This window comes from Gopherus evgoodei, unplaced genomic scaffold, assembly GCF_007399415.2.
Source record: "Gopherus evgoodei ecotype Sinaloan lineage unplaced genomic scaffold, rGopEvg1_v1.p scaffold_35_arrow_ctg1, whole genome shotgun sequence".
NCBI lineage: Eukaryota > Metazoa > Chordata > Testudines > Testudinidae > Gopherus > Gopherus evgoodei.
The window spans coordinates 5,239,708-5,259,637 of record NW_022060027.1 but is presented as its reverse complement, the minus strand read 5'-3'; the positions used below and the strand labels follow the sequence as shown (position 1 = coordinate 5,259,637).

The 19,930-nt window shown below is 63.1% G+C and overlaps 1 protein-coding gene across 1 annotated transcript; it reads right to left on the bottom strand.

Annotated features, from left to right (window-relative positions):
* Positions 1 to 8,486: 8,486 nt before the first annotated feature.
* LIN7B (lin-7 homolog B, crumbs cell polarity complex component) lies at positions 8,487 to 19,203 on the bottom strand. Its single transcript, XM_030545183.1, has 6 exons — positions 19,032 to 19,203; positions 17,805 to 17,923; positions 17,154 to 17,225; positions 15,959 to 16,168; positions 15,303 to 15,466; positions 8,487 to 9,761 (listed from the first exon to the last, which is right to left on the bottom strand). The coding sequence occupies exons 1-6, from the start codon at positions 19,069 to 19,071 to the stop codon at positions 9,740 to 9,742; spliced, it is 627 nt and encodes a 208-aa protein (XP_030401043.1). The 5' UTR covers positions 19,072 to 19,203; the 3' UTR covers positions 8,487 to 9,739.
* Between the last annotated feature and the right edge of the window lie 727 nt (positions 19,204 to 19,930).

The following is a 19,930-nucleotide window of genomic DNA, read 5'->3' as shown; positions in this document are numbered from 1 at the left end:
GCGCAAGCAGGGACAGGGGAGAAGGGGAGCCGGGGGGGCCGGGGGAGCAGGGACTAGACAGGGGGGCGCACGCAGGGACTGGGGAGAAGGGGGGCTGGAAGGGGGCCGGGGGAGCAGGGACTGGACAGGGGGGCCAGGAAGGGACTGGACAGGGGGGCATGCGGGGGGCAGGGGAGTAGGGGAGGGGCGAGCAGGGACGAGGGGCGAGCAGGGACAGTCGGGCGGGGACCGGAGAGCAGGGACTGGACAGGGGGGCGCACGCAGGGACTGGGGAGAAGGGGGGCCGGGAGGGGGCCGAGGGAGCAGGGACTGGACAGAGGGGCGCACGCAGGGACTGGGGAGAAGGGGGGCCGGGAGAGGGCCGAGGGAAGCAGGGACTGGACAGAGGGGCGCACGCAGGGACTGGGGAGAAGGGGGGCCGGGAAAGGGCTGAGGGAGCAGGGACTGGACAGAGGGGCGCACGCAGGGACTGGGGAGAAGGGGGGCCGGGAGGGGGCCGAGGGAGCAGGGACTGGACAGGGGGCGCAAGCAGGGACAGGGGAGAAGGGGAGCCGGGGGGGCCGGGGGAGCAGGGACTAGACAGGGGGGGCGCACGCAGGGACTGGGGAGAAGGGGGGCCGGGAGGGGGCCGGGGGACTGGACGGGGGGGCGCAAGCAGGGACAGGGGAGAAGGGGAGCTGGGAGGGGGCCGGGGTAGCAGGGACTGGATGGGGGGGCGCAAGCAGGGACTAGGGAGAAGGGGGACCGGGGTAGCAGGGACTGGATGGGGGCGAGCACGCAGGGACTAGGAAGAAGGGGGGCCGAGAGGGGGCCAGTGGAGCAGAGACTGGACAGGGGGGGCACACGCAGGGACAGAGGAGAAGGGGGGCCGAGAGGGGACCAGAGGAGCAGGGACTGGACAGGGGGGCACACGCAGGGACAGGAGAGAAGGGGAGCTGGGAGGGGGCCGGGGTAGCAGGGACTGGACAGGGGGGCACACGCAGGGACAGGAGAGAAGGGGAGCTGGGAGGGGGCCGGGGTAGCAGGGACTGGACGGGGGGGCGCAAGCAGGGACTAGGGAGAAGGGGGGCCGGGGTAGCAGGGACTGGACGGGGGGGGCGCAAGCAGGGACTAGGGAGAAGGGGGGCCGGGGTAGCAGGGACTGGACGGGGGGGCGCAAGCAGGGACAGGGGAGAAGGGGGACCGGGAGGTGGCCGGGGTAGCAGGGACTGGATGGGGGGGCGCAAGCAGGGACTAGGGAGAAGGGGGGCCGAGAGGGGGCCAGTGGAGCAGGGACTGGACAGGGGGGCACACGCAGGGACAGGGGAGAAGGGGAACTGGGAGGGGGCCGGGGTAGCAGGGACTGGACGGGGGCGCAAGCAGGGACTAGGGAGAAGGGGGGCCGGGGTAGCAGGGACTGGACGGGGGCGAGCACGCAGGGACTAGGGAGAAGGGGGGCCGAGAGGGGACCAGGGGAGCAGGGACTGGACAGGGGGGCACACGCAGGGACAGGGGAGAAGGGGAGCTGGGAGGGGGCCGGGGTAGCAGGGACTGGACAGGGGGGCGCAAGCAGGGACTAGGGAGAAGGGGGGCCAGGGTAGCAGGGACTGGATGGGGGGGCGCAAGCAGGGACTAGGGAGAAGGGGGGCTGGGGTAGCAGGGCCTGGACGCGGGGCGCAAGCAGGGACTAGGGAGAAGGGGGGCCGGGAGGGGGCCGGGGTAGCAGGGACTGGACAGGGGGGCGCAAGCAGGGACTAGGGAGAAGGGGGGCCGGGGTAGCAGGGACTGGATGGGGGGCGCAAGCAGGGACTAGGGAGAAGGGGGGCCGAGAGGGGGCCAGTGGAGCAGGGACTGGACAGGGGGGCACACGCAGGGACAGGGGAGAAGGGGGGCCGGGAGAGGGCCGAGGTAGCAGGGACTGGACGGGGGCTGCAAGCAGGGACTAGGGAGAAGGGGGGCCGGGGTAGCAGGGCCTGGACGCGGGGCGCAAGCAGGGACTAGGGAGAAGGGGGGCCGGGAGGGGGCCGGGGTAGCAGGGACTGGACAGGGGGGCGCAAGCAGGGACTAGGGAGAAGGGGGGCCGGGGTAGCAGGGACTGGATGGGGGGGCGCAAGCAGCGACTAGGGAGAAGGGGGGCCGAGAGGGGGCCAGTGGAGCAGGGACTGGACAGGGGGGCACATGCAGGGACAGGGGAGAAGGGGAGCTGGGAGGGGGCCGGGGTAGCAGGGACTGGACAGGGGGGCGCAAGCAGGGACTAGGGAGAAGGGGGGCCGGGGTAGCAGGGCCTGGACGCGGGGCGCACACAGGGACAGGGGAGAAGGGGAGCTGGGAGGGGGCCGGGGTAGCAGGGTCTGGACGGGGGGTGCAAGCAGGGACTAGGGAGAAGGGGGGCCGGGGTAGCAGGGACTGGACGGGGGGCGCAAGCAGGGACTAGGGAGAAGGGGGGCCGGGAGGGGGCCGGGGTAGCAGGGACTGGACGGGGGGTGCAAGCAGGGACTAGGGAGAAGGGGGGCCGGGGTAGCAGGGCCTGGATGCGGGGCGCACACAGGGGCCGAGAAGGGACCGAACAGGGGGGCGCACGCAGTGGCCAGGGGGGCCGGGCAGGGACCGGGGGAGCAGGGGGGCCAGGCACTGGGAGCCCGCCCGGCTCCTACCTGCAGCGGCGGCTGGTCTGATGCTGCGGAGGCCGGAGCGGGGAGGGGGGGTGTCCCAGCTCCTACCTGCGGCAGGGAGAGGGGTTCATTCCGGGGGGGGCTGGGGGAATGTCAGGGAGTGAGGAGGGGGCACCGGGGGAAATGGCAGGGGGGCAGCTGCATGTCGGGGGGAGACGGGCAGGAAATGAGCGTGGGGGGGAGGGGTGCATGGCTGGGGGAGGGGATGGGGAGTGCGGGGGGGCGTCCATGGCTGGAGGCGGGAAGATGCAGGGGGGATGGGGGCATGTGCTGGAGATGCAGGCGGGGGAGACGGGCAGGGGGATGGGGCAAGATGCAGGAATAGGGGGCAGGGGCAGGGGGAGGGGGATGGGTGGAGATGCGGGGCAGGGGGCAAGGGGGAGGGGTGGAGGGACGGGGGGCAAGGGGGTGCATGCAGGGAGGAGGGGGAGGTGCGGCGCGTGGGGTGCAGGGCGATGGGTGAAGATACGGGGGGGCGCATAGCTGAGGGGTGAGGGGTCGCATGCGGGGGGGAGGAGTGGAGACGCGGGGATGCATGCGGGGGGGTGATGCGGGGCAGGGGGCAGGGGGATGGATGGAGATGCGGGGGGACGCATGGCTGAGGGGTGCGGGGGTGCATGCAGGGGGGAGGAACGGGGGGTGCAGGGGACGCATGGCTGAGGGGTGCGGGGGTGCATGCAGGGGGAGGGGGAGGGGGAGGAGCGGGGGGGTGCAGGGGGCGCATGGCTGAGGGGTGCAGGGTGCATGCAGGGGGGGAGGGGCGGGGCGGGGGGTGCAGGGGGAGCATGGCTGAGGGGGCGGGTTGCATGCAGGGAGGGAGGAGCGGGGGTGCAGGGGGCGCATGGCTGAGGTGCAGGGGTGCATGCAAGGGGGGAGGAGCGGGGGGTGCGGGGGCGCATGGCTGAGGGGTGCGGGGGTGCATGCAGGGGTGCATGGCGCCCGGGTACCTGCGGCGGCCGGTGCTGATGCTGCGGAGCCGGCGGACGCCCGGGGGTCGCGCCCCTCCCCCGCCCCGCGCTGCCGGAGCCCCGCCGGACGCGGCTCCCGGCCCCTCCGCGCCGCCCCCCACCCCGCCCCACCGGCGCCGGCCCCTTTAAGGGAGCCCTGAGTGACGGGCCGCTCAGCCAACGGGCGCTGGCCAGAGTCCGGGGCGGCCGAGAGGCCCCGCCCAGGCACGGCGGTGGGAGGGGGCAGCTCCGAGCAGACGGGCCCGGCGCCCAATGGCGGAGGGGCTGCCGGGCAGGGGAGCCAATGAGGACGGGCAGGGCGGGGCTCGCTTTCAGGATGATGTCATCCGGTGTGCAGCGGGCGGGAGAAGCCGGGGCTTGGATCCGGGGGATCGCAGCCCGGAGAGATGCACCAACCCAGCACCCTGGAGAAATGCACCAACCCCTCCCTGCACCCCCGAAACAGGCACCAACCCTGCACCCTGGAGAAATGCACCAACCCCTCCCTGCACCCCAAGACAGGCACCAACCCTGCACCCTGGAGAAATGCACCAACCCCTCCCTGCACCCCCGAGACAGGCACCAACCCTGCACCCTGGAGAAATGCACCAACCCCTCCCTGCACCCCGAGACAGGCACCAACCCTGCACCCTGGAGAAATGCACCAACCCCTCCCTGCACCCCCGAGACAGGCACCAACCCTGCACCCTGGAGAAATGCACCAACCCCTCCCTGCACCCCGAGACAGGCACCAACCCCTCCCTGCACCCCTGAAACAGGCACCAACCCTGCACCCTGGAGAAATGCACCAACCCCTCCCTGCACCCCGAGACAGGCACCAACCCTGCACCCTGGAGAAATGCACCAACCCCTCCCTGCACCCTGGAGAAATGCACCAACCCCTCCCTGCACCCCGGAGACAGGCACCAACGCTGCACCCTGGAGAAATGCATCAACCCCTCCCTGCACCCCGAGACAGGCAACAACGCTGCACCCTGGAGAAATGCACCAACCCCTCCCTGCACCCCCGAAACAGGCACCAACCCCTCCCTGCACCCTGGAGAAATGCACCAACCCCTCCCTGCACCCCCGAGACAGGCAACAACCCTGCACCCTGGAGAAATGCACCAACCCCTCCCTGCACCCCCGAGACAGGCACCAACCCTGCACCCTGGAGAAATGCACCAACCCCTCCCTGCACCCCCGAAACAGGCACCAACCCTGCACCCTGGAGAAATGCACCAACCCCTCCCTGCACCCCCGAAACAGGCACCAACCCTGCACCCTGGAGAAATGCACCAACCCCTCCCTGCACCCCGAGACAGGCACCAACCCTGCACCCTGGAGAAATGCACCAACCCCTCCCTGCACCCCCGAAACAGGCACCAACCCCTCCCTGCACCCTGGAGAAATGCACCAACCCCTCCCTGCACCCCAAGACAGGCACCAACCCTGCACCCTGGAGAAATGCACCAACCCCTCCCTGCACTCCCGAGACAGGCACCAACCCTGCACCCTGGAGAAATGCACCAACCCCTCCCTGCACCCCGAGACAGGCACCAACCCTGCACCCTGGAGAAATGCACCAACCCCTCCCTGCACCCCCGAGACAGGCACCAACCCTGCACCCTGGAGAAATGCACCAACCCCTCCCTGCACCCCGAGACAGGCACCAACCCCTCCCTGCACCCCTGAAACAGGCACCAACCCTGCACCCTGGAGAAATGCACCAACCCCTCCCTGCACCCCGAGACAGGCACCAACCCTGCACCCTGGAGAAATGCACCAACCCCTCCCTGCACCCTGGAGAAATGCACCAACCCCTCCCTGCACCCCGGAGACAGGCACCAACGCTGCACCCTGGAGAAATGCATCAACCCCTCCCTGCACCCCGAGACAGGCAACAACGCTGCACCCTGGAGAAATGCACCAACCCCTCCCTGCACCCCGAGACAGGCACCAACCCTGCACCCTGGAGAAATGCACCAACCCTTCCCTGCACCCCGGAGACAGGCACCAACCCTGCAACCTGGAGAAATGCACCAACCCCTCCCTGCACCCCCGAAACAGGCACCAACCCTGTACCCTGGAGAAATGCACCAACCCCTCCCTGCATCCCCGAGACAGGCACCAACCCTGCAACCTGGAGAAATGCACCAACCCCTCCCTGCACCCCAGAGACAGGCACCAACCCCTCCCTGCACCCCCGAAACAGGCACCAACCCTGCACCCTGGAGAAATGCACCAACCCCTCCCTGCACCCCGAGACAGGCACCAACCCTGCACCCTGGAGCAATGCACCAACCCCTCCCTGCACCCCCGAGACAGGCACCAACCCTGCACTCTGGAAAAATGCACCAACCCCTCCCTGCACCCCGAGACAGGCATCAACCCTGCACCCTGGAGCAATGCACCAACCCCTCCCTGCATCCCCGAGACAGGCACCAACGCTGCACCCTGGAGAAATGCACCAACCCCTCTCTGCACCCGAGACAGGCACCAACCCCTTCCTGCACCCCAGAGACAGGCACCAACCCTGCACCCTGGAGAAATACACCAACCTCTCCCTGCACCCCCGAGACAGGCACCAACCCTGCACCCTGGAGAAATGCACCAACCCCTCCCTGCACCCCAGAGAAATGTACCAACCTTTCCCTGCACCCTGAGACAGGCACCAACGCTGCACCCTGGAGAAATGCACTAACCCCTCTCTGCACCCGAGACAGGCACCAACCTCTCCCTGCACCCCAGAGACAGGCACCAACCCTGCACCCTGTAGAAATGCATCAACCTCTCCCTGCACCCCCGAGACAGGCACCAACCCTGCACCCTGGAGAAATGCACCAGCCCCTCCCTGCACCCCGAGACAGGCACCAACCCTGCACCCTGGAGAAATGCACCAACTCCTCCCTGCACCCCAAAGAAATGTACCGACTGCTCCCTGCATCCCCGAGACAGGCACCAACCCTGCGCCCTGGAGAAATGCACCAACCCCTCCCTGCACCCCCGAGACAGGCACCAACCCTGCACCTCGGAAAAATGCACCAACCCCTCCCTGCACCCCCGAGACAGGCACCAACCCTGCACCCCGGAGAAATGCACCAACCCCTCCCTGCACCCCGAGACAGGCACCAACCCTGCACCCTGGAGAAATGCACCAACCCCTCCCTGCATCCCCGAGACAGGCACCAACCCTGCACCCTGGAAAAATGCACCAACCCCTCCCTGCACCCCGGAGACAGGCACCAACCCTGCACCCTGGAGAAATGAACCAACCCCTCCCTGCACCCCAGAGAAATGTACCAACCGCTCCCTGCACCCCTGAGACATGCACCAACCCTGCACCCCGGAGAAATGCACCAACCCCTCCCTGCACCCCAGAGAAATGTACCAACCCCTCCCTGCACCCTGGAGAAATGCACCAACCCCTCTCTGCACCCCTGAGACATACACCAACCCCTCCCTGCACCTCGGAGAAATGCACCGACCCTGCACCCCCGATAAATGTACCAACCCCTCCCTGCACTCCCAAGACATGCACCAACCCCTCCCTGCACCCTGGAGAAATGCACCAACACTAGATAAATGCACCAACCCCTCCCTGCACCCCCAAGACATGTACCAACCCCTCCCTGCACCTCAGAGAAATGCTCCAACCCCTCCCTGCACCCCAGACACATGCATCAACCCGAGAAATACACCAACCCCTCCCTGCACCCCTGAAACATGCACCAACCCTCCCGTCCTCGAGAAATGCATATACCCCGAGAAACGCACAACTCCGCACCCCCAAGAAATACACCAACCCCCACGAAATGTACCAGCCCCTGTGAAACGTACCAACCCTACAACTCCAAGACATGCACCAACCCCAGACTGCCAGGGAAATGCACCAATTCTGCACCCCAGGGAAAGGCACCAACCCCAGAGAAATGCGCCATCCTGACAGCCCAGAATACTGCACCATCTTAAGACATGCAGAGAAATGCATTTGCCTGCCTCATTCGAACACGCTCATTTCTCCACATTGTACGAATTGCTGCAAGCCACCATGAGAAATGCAGCAATGCATGCAACCTGGTGACACACCAGCCCACAGAAACACAAGAAGCCATGTGGCCCAGAGAAACACCAGAGAACAAGCCTGCAGGGCATCAAACTGCCCCGTCCCAGAAATATGCGACCCAGACACGCAACAAATATCTGCAGCACGGAGACGCGCATTCACCCATGCGCCACTGCGTTCACAGGGGCAGGGCAGCCCCAGGGAGAAAATGCAACAATGCATGCGACGCACCAACACGTGACTTGGCCAGCTGGGAAGTCCGTACTCCACCTGAGAAGCTTGCAACCAACCCCACATGCACCATTCATTTAGAAGCAACCCCCCGCCCTCCCCCGGCTTTCAGCCAACTCTCCCTGTTTGCAAACTCAGGGCATGCTGCCTGGGGGAGGGACAGCAGAGATCAGGGGATCCCTCAAGGGCGGACGCAGGTCAGTTGCCCCATGTCCCACTTCCTGCTGCCGTGAGCCAGCCGGTGCCCCCAGAACTGCTGCCAAGCGGGGGCGCCGGCTTGTCTCCCCAGGATCAGGCCCCAGGCAGGTCATGTCACTCGGTCAATCCAGCTGGAACTGGCCCCCTCTCCACCCTGACATGGGGGGCAGGGAGGCGGGGGAGGGTCACCTACGGTGAGTCCCAGGCCCCCCTACCCCAGGGAATTGCTCCCTGGCCAATCCTCCTGCCTGGGCGAAACGGACACCGTATTTCCCAGCTGAATCCGTCCGGCCTCCAGGCAGCTTTTCCGCCCCTCTGCAATTTACCGCTGTCCTCCTTGAAATGTGGACACCAGAGACCAGGGCCCAGGCACAAAGGACACGGACACGCACGTCACAGACTCACTCCCATCGGTTTATTCACAGTCAAGAACCTCTTTCCCCCAGCACACTCAGGAGCCGTGGCACAGGGCACGAACGTTCCCGGGGGAGAGGGGTACGGGGGAGACGGACAGCAGGGGCCGAGAGAAGGAGTCACCCACCAACCCCACCCCCCCAGAGCCAGGGAGAGAACCCAGGAGTCCTGCCGCACAGCCCCACCCTCTGACTCCCTCTCTGGGAATTTCACCCCCATCTTTCCCTGGCAGACCCAGCAGCCAAACCAGAAAAACTGACTCGAGGGGGTGACTCACTCCAGGGGGACGGGCGTGTCCCTGATTCCCAAGCTCATTTCCCGCACCCCCTCTTGATCTGGGAGGCAGGAGGGGAGCCCAGCCCCCAGCCTCTGTTCCCCCTGCCTTGGAAAGGACAGGGCAAGGGAGATCTGGGGGGTTCCTAGGGACTAGAAATGATGCTGCGGCTTGGGAGGGGCACAGGCAGAACTTGGGGGGGGGCGAGGAGCCCAGGGCTGGGCTAGGAGGGGGCTGCAGGTCGAGAGTGAGGGGCACCAATGCCCAACACTCCCTGAAGCCCAATGTCCCCCCCACCCCCACAGTCAAGCAGCAAAGACGCCACCTGGTGGCCACTCTCTAAACTGCATCATCAACATGCTGGGATGCAGCCCCTCTGGGGTGGAGCGTCGGGGCTGGGTACACAGGGACCCCTCGCCCAGCACTGGGATGCGGCTGGCTCTGGGGTGGGGCATGGGGGCTGGGTATACGAGGACCCCTTGCCTGGCGCTGGGATGCGGCCCCTCTGGGGTAGGGCACTGGGGATACGGGGGCTCCCTCAACCAGCACTGGGATGCAGCCCCTCTGGGGTGGAGCGCACAGGCAAAGATGCACAGGAATTTGGAACAGGAAGTGAAGGAGAATCCTGTAAGGTGAGTGGTTTGGGGGAAGTGAATTTCTCCAGGAGCCCCTCCCCCTTCCCTGCCCGTAAGCCAGGATCCCCCTCAAACACCCCCTCCGACTCTCACAGCTTGGCAGTTGTTCCCCGGAGTGTGGCTGGCGGGCGGATTCACACCGGCTCACGCACAGGGGTCAGATTTAAATAAGGGAATAAATACGGTTCACGGCGGGGCCGGCGCAGGCCAGATAAATAGACCCAGCTACACACGAAAACTGGGGGGAGGGGGGAAGGAATCTTTGTGGGACTGGGCCTGGGGGGCTCCCGGCCTCCCAGGCCCAGCACAGCACGAGATGGGTGCTATCCCCGCGACTCCAGAGACCTGGGGAGAAAATAGAGGGGACTTTCGTCAGAGCAGGGACCAGGGAAGCATAGCAGATTTGGGGAGCATGGAGTGATTTTGGGGGTGCTGCTCATGACACCAGGGGGTTGGGGGGCCTTACGCGTAGCTGGGGTGCTGCTGGCGGCACTGGGGGGATTCTGGAGGGGATGAGGGCTCTGGGGGCTTTCTAGGGCAATGCAGGGGGGTGCTTATGAGTAGCTGTGGTGCAGCTGGCATCATTGGGGAGTTCGGGGGGGCCCTTATGTGTAGCTGTGGGCTGCTGGCACTAGTTGGGGGTTCTAGGTGGCATGTGGAGTACTGGGGGGCACAGGGGTTCTGGGGAGCTGTGGGGGGGCCCTTATGTGTAGGTGGGGGCTGCTGGTGCCGGTCGGGGTTCTGGGGGGCATAGGGAGTAGTGGGGGGCTCTGCGAGGGTCCTAATGAGTAGCTGTGGTGCTGCTGATGCTGGCAGGGGTTTCTGGGGGGTACAGGGGGCTCTGGGGGGCACAGGGACGCTTTCTGGGACACTGTAGCTTTGTCCCACCTCCGGTCAGATAGCCCCTGTGCTGTTGAGAAGGATGAAAGGCTCAGGGAAGCAGAGCAGTCAATGGGAACAGAGGGAAACCTTCCCATAGTTGGGACCCTCCTTCCAGCTGATGTTGGGGTATCCTCTCGCACTGGGGTTACCTCTCCAGGGGAGGGAACACCAGTTGCTAGGAAAAGGCAGCTGTTAGTAATGGGAGATTGGATCATTAGAAACGTAGATAGCTGGGTTTGTGATGACCAGGAGAACCGTATGGTGACTTGCCTGCCTGGTGGGAAGGTTGTGGATCTCTTGAGGCATCTAGACAGACTTATGTGTAGTGCTGGGGAGAAGCCGGTGGTCGTGGTACATGTAGGTACCAGTGACATAGGGAAGGGTAGGAGAGATGTCCTGGAAGCCAAATTTAGGCTGCTAGGGAAGAGACTGAAATCCAGGACCTCTATGGTGGCATTCTCAGAAATGCTCCCAGTTCCACGTGCAGGGCCAGGAAGGCAGGCAGAGCTTCCGAGTCTCAATGCGTGGATGAGACGATGGTGTAGAGAGGAGGGGTTTACATTCCTTAGGAACTGGGGAAACTTTTGGGATGAGGAGAGCCTATACAGGAAGGATGGGCTCCACCTAAACCAAAGTGGAACCAGACTGCTGGCACTTGACATTGAAAAGGTCGCAGAGCGGTTTTTAAACAAAGAAATGAGGGAAAGCCGACTGCTGCAGCAGAGCACGTGGATCGGACAGAGACTTCTCTTAGCGGAGAGCCCAATGATAGAAATTCTCTAGGTTCTAGTCAGGAGCAGAGGATGGACCAGGATAAAGAATGGGCCAGATCAGAGAAGAAACATTCACATAAAAAAGAATGTGACACATCAGACAAATAAACAGGGACAAATTTTTGAAGTGCTTGTACACAAATGCCAGAAGTCTAAACAATAAGATGGGTGAAATCATAGAATCTCAGGGTTGGAAGGGACCTCAGGAGGTCGTCTAGTCCAACCCCCAGCTCAAAGCAGGACCAGCCCCCAGAGTGCCTCGTGTTAAAGAAGGATATTGCTATAGAAGGCACCACAGAAACCTGGTGGAGTGGGGACAATCAATGGGACATCATCATTCCGGGGTAAAAAAAAATATCGGAAGGACGGAACAGGTCATGCAGGGGCAGGGAGGGAGTGGCACTATATGTGAAAGAAAATGTAGAATCAAATGAAGTAAAAATCTAAAATGAATCCACATATTCCATCAAATCTCTACGGATAGTAATTCCATGCTCTAATAAGAATATAACATTATCGACCACCTGACCAGGACAGTGATAGTGATGATGAAATGCTAAGGGAGATTAGAGAGGCTAGCAAAATAAATAACTCAATAACAGTAGGGGATTTCAGTTATCCCCATATTGACTGGGAACATGTCACCTCAGGACAAAATGCAGAGACAAAATTTCTCAATACTTTAAATGGCTGCTTCTTGGAGCACCTGGTATGGGAACCCACCAGGGGAGAGGTGATTCTTGATTTAGTCCGGAGTGGAGCGCAGGAGCTGGTCCAAGAGGTAACTATAACACGACCGTTTGGAAATAGTGACCATAATTTAACAATGTGTAACATTCCTGGGGTGGGAGAACACCTCAGCAGCCCAACACTGTGGCATTTCATTGCAGAAAGGGGAACTATGCAAAGATGAGGAGGTTAGTTAAACAGAAATTAAAAGGTACAGTGACTAGAGTGAAATCCCTGCAAGCTGCATGGATGCTTTTCAAAGACACCATAATAGAGGCCCGACTTCAATGTATACCCCCAAATTAAAAAACACAGTAAAAGAACTAAAAAAGAGCCACTGAGGCTTAACAACCATGTAAAAGAAGCAGTGAGAGATAAAAGGGCATCTTTTAAAAAGTGGAAGTCAGATCCTAGTGAGGCAAATAGAAAGGAGCACAAACACTGCCAAATTAAGTGTAAAAATGTAATGAGAAAAGCCAAAAAGGAGTTTGAAGAACGGCTAGCCGAAAACTCCAAGGGTAATAACAAAATGTTTTTAAGTACATCAGAAGCAGGAAGCCTGCTAAACAACCAGTGGGGCCCCTGGACGATCGAGACCCAAAAGGAGGCTTAAAGATGGTAAAGTCATTGCGGAGAAGCTAAATGAATTCTTTGCTTCAGTTTTCTCTGCTGAGGATGTTAGGGAGATTCCCAAACCTGAGCCGGCCTTTGTAGGTGACAAATCTGAGGAACTGTCACAGATTTGAAGTGTCACTAGAGGAGGTTTTGGAATTAATTGATAAACTCAACACTAACAAGTCACTGAACCAGATGGCATTCAGCCAAGGGTTCTGAAAGAACTCAAATCTGACACTGTGGAACTATTAACATGGGTTTGTAACCTGTCCCTTGTATCAGCTTCTGTACCCAGTGACTGGAAGTTAGCTAATGTAAAGCCAATATTTAAAAAGGGCTCTAGAGGTGACCCCGGCAGTTACAGACCAGTAAGTCTAACGTCAGTACTGGGCAAATTAGTCGAAACAATAGTTAAGAATAAAATTGTCAGACACATAGAAGAACATAAATTGTTGGGCAAAAGTCAACGTGGTTTCTGTAAAGGGAAATCGTGTTTTACTAATCTATTAGAGTTCTCTGAACAGGTCAACAAACATGTGAACAAGGGGGATCCAGTGGACGTAGTGTACTTAGTTTTCCAGAAAGCCTTTGACAAGGTCCCTCACCAAAGGCTCTTAAGTAAATTAAGTTGCTATGGGATAAGAGGGAAGGTCCTTTCACGGACTGAAAACTGGTTAATAGACAGGGAACAAAGGGTAGGAATTAATGGTAAATTCTCAGAATGGAGAGGGGTAACTAGTGGTGTTCCCCAAGGGTCAGTCCTAGGACCAATCCTACTCAATTTATTCATAAATGATCCAGAGAAAGGGGTAAACAGTGAGGTGGCAAAGTTTGCAGATGATACTAAACTGCTCAAGATAGTTAAGACCAAAGCAGAGCGTGAAGAACTTCAGAAAGATCCCACAAAACTAAGTGACTGGGCAACAAAATGGCACATGAAATGTAATGTAGATCAATGTAAAGTAATGTACATGGGAAAAAATAACCCCAACTATACATACAACATGATGGGGGCTAATTTAGCTACGAGTCAGGAAAGATCTTGGAGTCATCGTGGATAGTTCTCTGAAGACGTCCACGCAGTGAGCAGCAACGGTCAATAAAGCAAACAGGATGTTCGGAATCATTAAAAAGGGGATAGAGAATAAGATGGAGAATATATTATTGCCATTATATAAATCCACGGTACACCCACATCTCGAATTCTGTGTACAGATGTGGTCTCCTCATCTCATAAAAGATCTACTGGCGCTAGAAAAGGTTCAGAGAAAGGCAACTAAAATGATTCAGGGTTTGGAGAGGGTCCCATATGAGGAGAGATTAAAAAGAGGCTGGGACTGTTCAGCTTGGAAAAGAGGAGACGAAGGGGGGATATGACAGAGGTCTATAAAATCATGAGTGATGTGGAGAAAGTGGATAAGGAAAAGTTATTTACTTGTTCCCATAATACAAGAACTAGGGGTCACCAAATGAAATGAATAGGCAGCAGGTTTAAAACAAGCGACAGAAAGTTCTTCTTCACGCAGCGCACAGGCAGCCTGTGGAACTCCCTGCCTCAGGGGGTTGTTAGGCTGGGACTAGAACAGGGTTTAAAAGGGAACTGGATAAATTCACGGAGGTTAAGTCCATCAATGGCTAGTAGCCAGGCTGGGTAAGGAACGGTGTCCCTGGCCTCTGTCTGTCAGAGGGTGGAGATGGACGGCAGGAGAGAGATCACTTGATCATTGCCTGTTGGGCACTCCCTCTGGGGCACCTGGCACTGGCCACTGTCAGCAGGGAGGACACTGGGCTGGATGGACCTTTGGTCTGACCCAGTCTGGCCGTTCTTATGGGGGTGGGAGGGCTTACGATTAGCTGTGGTGCTGCTGGCGCCAGAGGGGGGTTCTGTGGGGGAATAGGGGGCTTGGGGGGGTTCGGTGGGGGCCCTTAGGAGTAGCTGTGGTGCTGCTGGCGCTAGTGGGAGGCTCGGGGGGTTTCTGTGGGGGCCCTTAGGAGTAGCTGTGGTGCTGCTGGTGCCAGCAGGGGGTTCTGGGGGGAATGGGGGTCTCAGAGGGGTTCGGGGGGGTCCTTAGGAGTAGCTGTGGTGCTGCTGGCGCTGGCGGGGGGTTTGGTGAGGGAATAGGGGGCTCGGGGGGGGTTCTGTGGGGGCCCTTAGGAGTAGCTGTGGTGCTGCTGGCGCTGGCGGGGGGTTTGGTGAGGGAATAGGGGGCTCGGGGGGGTTCTGTGGGGGCCCTTAGGAGTAGCTGTGGTGCTGCTGGTGCCGGCAGGGGGGTTTTGAGGGGGAATAGGGGTCTCAGGGAGTTTCTGGGGGGGGCCTTTACGAGTAGCTGTGGTGCTACTGGCAGGGGGTTCTGGGGGGAACAGGGGTCTCGGGGGGCACAGAGGGGTTCAGGGGGAGCCCTTAGGAGTAGCTGTGGTGCTGCTGGCGCTGGTGGGGGGTTCGGTGAGGGAATAATGGGTTCAGCGGGGTTTCTGTAGGGGCCCTTAGGAGTAGCTGTGGTGCTGCTGGCACTGGCAGGGGATTCTGGGGGGAACAGGGGGCTCAGGGGGTTTCTGGGGGGGTCCTTACGAGTAGCTGTGGTGCTGCTGGCGCCGGCGGGGGGGTTCAGGGGGAAATGGGAGTCTTGGGGGGCACGGGGGCCCTTACGAGTAGCTGTGGTGCTGCTGGCGCTGGCAGGGGGTTTGGTGAGGGAATAGGGGGTTCAGCGGGGTTTCTGTAGGGGCCCTTAGGAGTAGCTGTGGTGCTGTGGGTGCCAGCAGAGGGTTTGGGGGGTGGAACGGGGGGCTCAGGGGAGGCCCTTAGGAGTAGCTGTGGTGCTGCTGCTGGCGCCGGTGGGGGGTTCTGGGGGGGAACGGGGAGCTCAGGGGGTTTCTGGGGGGCCCTTACGAGTAGCTGTGGTGCTGCTGGCGCCGGCGGGCCGTGCGCATCTTCTCAAACCGGGCCTCCATCTCCTCCAGCACCTTGGGCGTGTAGCGAACGACCAGCTTCACCGTTCCCTGGGCCGCCTTCAGCAGCTCCACGGCCTTCTCGTGCTGCTCCCCTTCCACGCTCTGCACCACGCAGGGACACGGGGGTCAGGGGCACAGACCCCCCCCCCCAAGTGCTGCCCCCACACCTGCTGCTCCCTCAGTCTCCCCACACGCTCAGCCCTCCCAGTCCCCATGCCAGTCCCCCCGTGCCGCCTGATGTCCCTCCCCCAGTGCCTCCCCCATGGTTCCCATCGCCCCCCCTGCATCCGCCCTACATCCCTTCCTAGTGCCCCTCCATGCCGGTGCCCACCATCGCCCTCCAATGTCTCCTCCCGGAGCCCTCCCCACACCAGCTCCCCCCCACAGCCACCCCTATGTCCCCTCTCGGTGTCCCCCCATCGCTCCACCACATCCCTCCCATGTCCCCTCTCTGAGCCCTCCCCACGCCAGCCCCCCCCCCACGGCCAACCCTATGTCCCCTCCCGGTGACCCCCCAGGCCGATCCCCTCCCAGTGCCCCCCATTGCTCCCCGACATCCCTCCCATGTCCCCTCCCCCCGGCCCCCTCGCTCACCACGCCGTTGACGGACAGCAGCTGGTCTCCCCGTTTGAGGCCGCCGTGCCGGTCGGCGACCCCGCCGGGGATGACGCGGGAGATGTAGATGGGCGAGTTCTGCTCCTTGCCCCCCATGATATTAAAGCCGAGCCCCTCGTCCGTCTTGGGCAGCTCCACCACCCGGGGGTGGGCATGGCCCTCGCTTGCCGCGAATGCCGCCACCGTGGCCTGGGGGCACAGATGCAGGGCACTGGGGGGGGCAGGGCGCCCGAGGGAGGGGTCCCCGGAGGGCAGTGCCTGGGCCTGGCTCTCGAGAGGGGGCGGGGGGGGCAGCGCTCAGATCCGGAGGACCTCGGGGGGGGGGTGCCCAGGCCTGGCTCTCGAGGATCCCCGGGGGGGGCGGTGCTCAGATCTGGGGGTCCCCGGGAGGCGGTGCCCAGGCCTGGCTTTCGGAGGTCCCTGGGGGGCGGCAGTGCCCGGGCCCGGCTCTCGGGGAGAGGGCGGTGCTCAGATCCGGGAGTCTCCGGGGGGGGGAGGTGCCCAGGCCCAGCTCTTGGGGGTCCCTGGGGGGTGCAGTGCCCGGGCCCAACTTTTGGGGTAGTGAGCACCCTGGGTGCGGGCAGGGGCTAGACCCAGCTCTTGGGGGTGGGGGGTAGATACCTAGGCCTGGGTCTTGGGGGTGGGGGGTCCCTGAGGGGGTGATACCTGGGCCCAGCTCTCGGGGGTCCCCGAGGGGGGCGGTGCCCAGGCCTGGCTCTCGAGGGGAGGGCAGTGCTCAGAACCGGCAGTCCCCGGGGGGTGAGGGGGGCCACGGTGACTGGGCCCGGCTATTGGGAAGGGGGGGTTCCGGGGGTGGTGGTGCCCAGGCCCGGCTCTCGGGGGTCCCCGGGGGGGGGCGGTGCCCAGGCCCAGCTCTCGGGGGTCCCCGGGGGGGGCGGTGCCCGGGCCCAGCTCTCGGGGGTCCCCGGGGGGGGCGGTGCCCAGGCCCAGCTCTTAGGGGGAGGGCGGTGCTCATATCCAGGGTTCTCTGGGGGGGGGCAGTGCCTGGACCTGGCTATCGGGCTGGGGGCTTCCTGGTGGGGGAGCGGTGCCCAGGCCCGGCTCTCGGGGGTCCCCGGGGGGGGCGGTGCCCAGGCCCGGCTCTCAGGGGTCCCCGGGGGGGGCGGTGCCCAGGCCCGGCTCTCGGGGCGGGGGGTTCCTGGGGGGGCCATACCTTGGCCGTGGCATGGGCCCGGATCTCGGCGCTGCCTGCGATCTCCAGAGTGTCATAGAGCTGCTCATAGACCTGGGGGAGGAAAGTGGCGGAAGGGCTGTCAAGGTGAGAGCTGGGGGGGGAACCCAGGAGTCCGGTTGGGCTGGGGGCAGAGGCAGTGAGGGTTGATCCAGGCCATAGGACTCCCAGGTGATTCAGGGTTTGGGGGGTGGGAGGTGTCTGGGGGGGGTCACAGCAGGAGACAAGGCCATGGAGGGTCATTGTCTGGGACCCCCAAGGGGTCGGGGTGCTGGTGAGGTGGAGCCCCCTGGGTGGGACTGGGGAGGGGGCTCGTCTCCCAGAGGGCCAAGCAGAAGTTGAACTGCAGAATCCTCGGGGGCGGCAGGGGGACTGGGGGTGCAGAGCAGGGGGGTCCCAGAGATGTTGGAAGTGGCCTGGAGGATTGTGGAGGTCTGGGGTACAGGGAATGTGGGGGTGCAGTACAGGGGTTGGGGTGCGGGTGGATGTGGGGGTGCAGGGGATGTGGGGGTGCAGTACAGGGCATTGGGGCACAGCGGTGGATGTGGGGTTACAGTGCAGGGTGTCGGGTGCAGGGTGGATGTGGGAGTGCTTGTGGGCACAGAGGGGTTTTGGGGTCCAGGGGCGTCTCACCTCACGGATGGCTGAGCAGAACTTGCTCTGCAGAACCCGCTGCAAAGCCTGCAGTTTGTGGGGGGGCAGTTCCCCACTTCGCTGCAACCGCTCCAGCAGCTCCACGGCGCGCGCCACATCTGTATGGGATGGGGGGGTTCACACAGGGGGCAGGGAGAACCCCCCCCCAAACTCACTCCCTGCCGCTGCCCCACATACCCCCATCTAACATCTGCCCTGTCCCCCCCACATCTAACTCCTGCCCTGCCCCCCCACATCTACCACCTGACCTGCCCCTCCACATCTAACTCCTGCCCTACCCCCCGATCACCACCTGCCCTGATGCCCCCACATCGAACTCCTGCCCTGCCCCCCAGCCACCACCTGCCTTGAACCCCCCATCCAACTCCTGCCCTGCCCCCCAGCCACCACCTGACCTGCCCCCCCACATCTACCACCTGACCTGCCCCTCCACATCTAACTCCTGCCTTGCTCCCCAACCACCTGCCCTGCCCCCCACATCTAACTCCTGCCCTACACCCCAGCCACCACCTGCCCTGACCCCCCCACATCAAACTCCTGCCCTGCCCCCCAGCCACCACCTGCCCTGTCCCCCCCATCTAACACCTGCCCTACCCACCAACCACCACCTGTCTGGACCCCCCCCCATCTAACTCCTGCCCTGACGCCCCACTCACCACCTGCCCTTCCCCCCACATCTAACTCCTGCCCCCCAGCCACCACCTGCCCTGCCCCCCCACACTTAACTCCTGCCCTGCCCCCCAGCCATCACCTGCCCTGCCCCCCAGCCACCAGCTGCCCTGACCCCATCTAACTCCTAACCCCCAGCCACCACCTGCCCTGCTCCCCACATCTAACTCCTGCCCTGACGCCCCCCACATCCAGCACATGACCTGCCCCCATCTAACTCCTGCCCTGCCCCCCCACATCCACGTGACCTGCCCCCCCACATCTAACTCCTGCCCTGCCCCCCAGCCACCACCTGCCCTGCCCCCCCCATCCACCACGTGACCTGCCCCCCACATATAACTCCTGCCTTGGCCCCCAATCACCACCTGCCCTGCCCCCCCCATCCACCACGTGACCTGCCCCCCACATCTAACTCCTGCCCTGACCCCCCCATCCACATGACCTGCCCCCCCCACATCTAACTCCTGCCCTGACCCCCCCCACATCTAACTCCTGCCCCCCAGCCGCATCAGCCCGCCCCTGCCCCGCAGCCCTCACCCCGCTCCAGCCCCAGCGGCTCGCTGCTCAGCGCTGCCATCTTCACGCACCGGCCCCGCCCCACGTTCACGGGGGGGCTGGGGGGGGACACAGCGCGGGGGTGGAAATGTACCTGCGCGTACGCGCGTGCCCGGACCTCTGGGCGGGTGCACGACGTATGTGCACGCGCCCCCAGCCGCGTGTTCACGCCTGAGAGCACGCCCCCGTCCCCCCCCGCACACATTGAGAGCAGGTGGGGGACGGGCAGGAGCAAAGCCCCCCCCCACACCCACGAATCTCCCCCAGCCCCCCCACCTGGGGGGGTCCCTGCAGCACCTCCATGGTCCCTCTGGCTGTGGGGTGACCCCCCCGCCGCTCTCCACTTCACCCCCCTCGGTGCTCGGGCTCCTCCCCGGCCACATCCAGGTGCAGCGAGTTCCCCAGGCCAACCCCCGGGCAAGATCAACATCCGGCTGGGCTCAGACCTGCCGCCACGGGGCACCAAAGGGCGGGGGGGGTCCAATATAGGGGGCAGGCCCGAGCCCCTGGCAGGTGAGTCTCAGGGTCAAACCCTTCAGCAGCCCCCTCCCCCCCCCAGCAGTGGCCCGGCTGGAAACCGGGGGGGGGGGGGCGGGAACACAGCAGAGGATGGGTCAGAGACCCAGGTGAGGGGCGCCCCCAGCTAAGGCTGCCTTAGAGCATTAACACCGGGGGGGGGGGAGAGCACAGTGACCATGGGGGGGGGGGATGCTGGGAGGCAGGGACCCTGGACGATGCCTAACGGGGGAATCCCAAACCAGGGCAGAGGGTATTTGGCCCTGCTGCAACGTGGCTGGAGCCTGGGCCCAGTTCTGGTGCCCACAATTCGAGGCTGCTCCATGAGGGCAAAGTGTAGGGCCAGGAGCGGCCTGCCAAGGCCC

Bases quoted from the DNA above. Each gene is read 5' to 3' on its own strand.
- LIN7B (XM_030545183.1), bottom strand. From the start codon at position 19,071: ATGGCAGCGCTGAGCAGCGAGCCGCTGGGGCTGGAGCGGG. The intron at 17,226-17,804 runs GTGAGACGCCCC...TTCCTCCCCCAG, and splicing joins TCTGCTCAGCCATCCGTGAG to GTCTATGAGCAGCTCTATGA. The intron at 16,169-17,153 runs GTATGGCCCCCC...CTGTGCCCCCAG, and splicing joins GGGCCCATGCCACGGCCAAG to GCCACGGTGGCGGCATTCGC.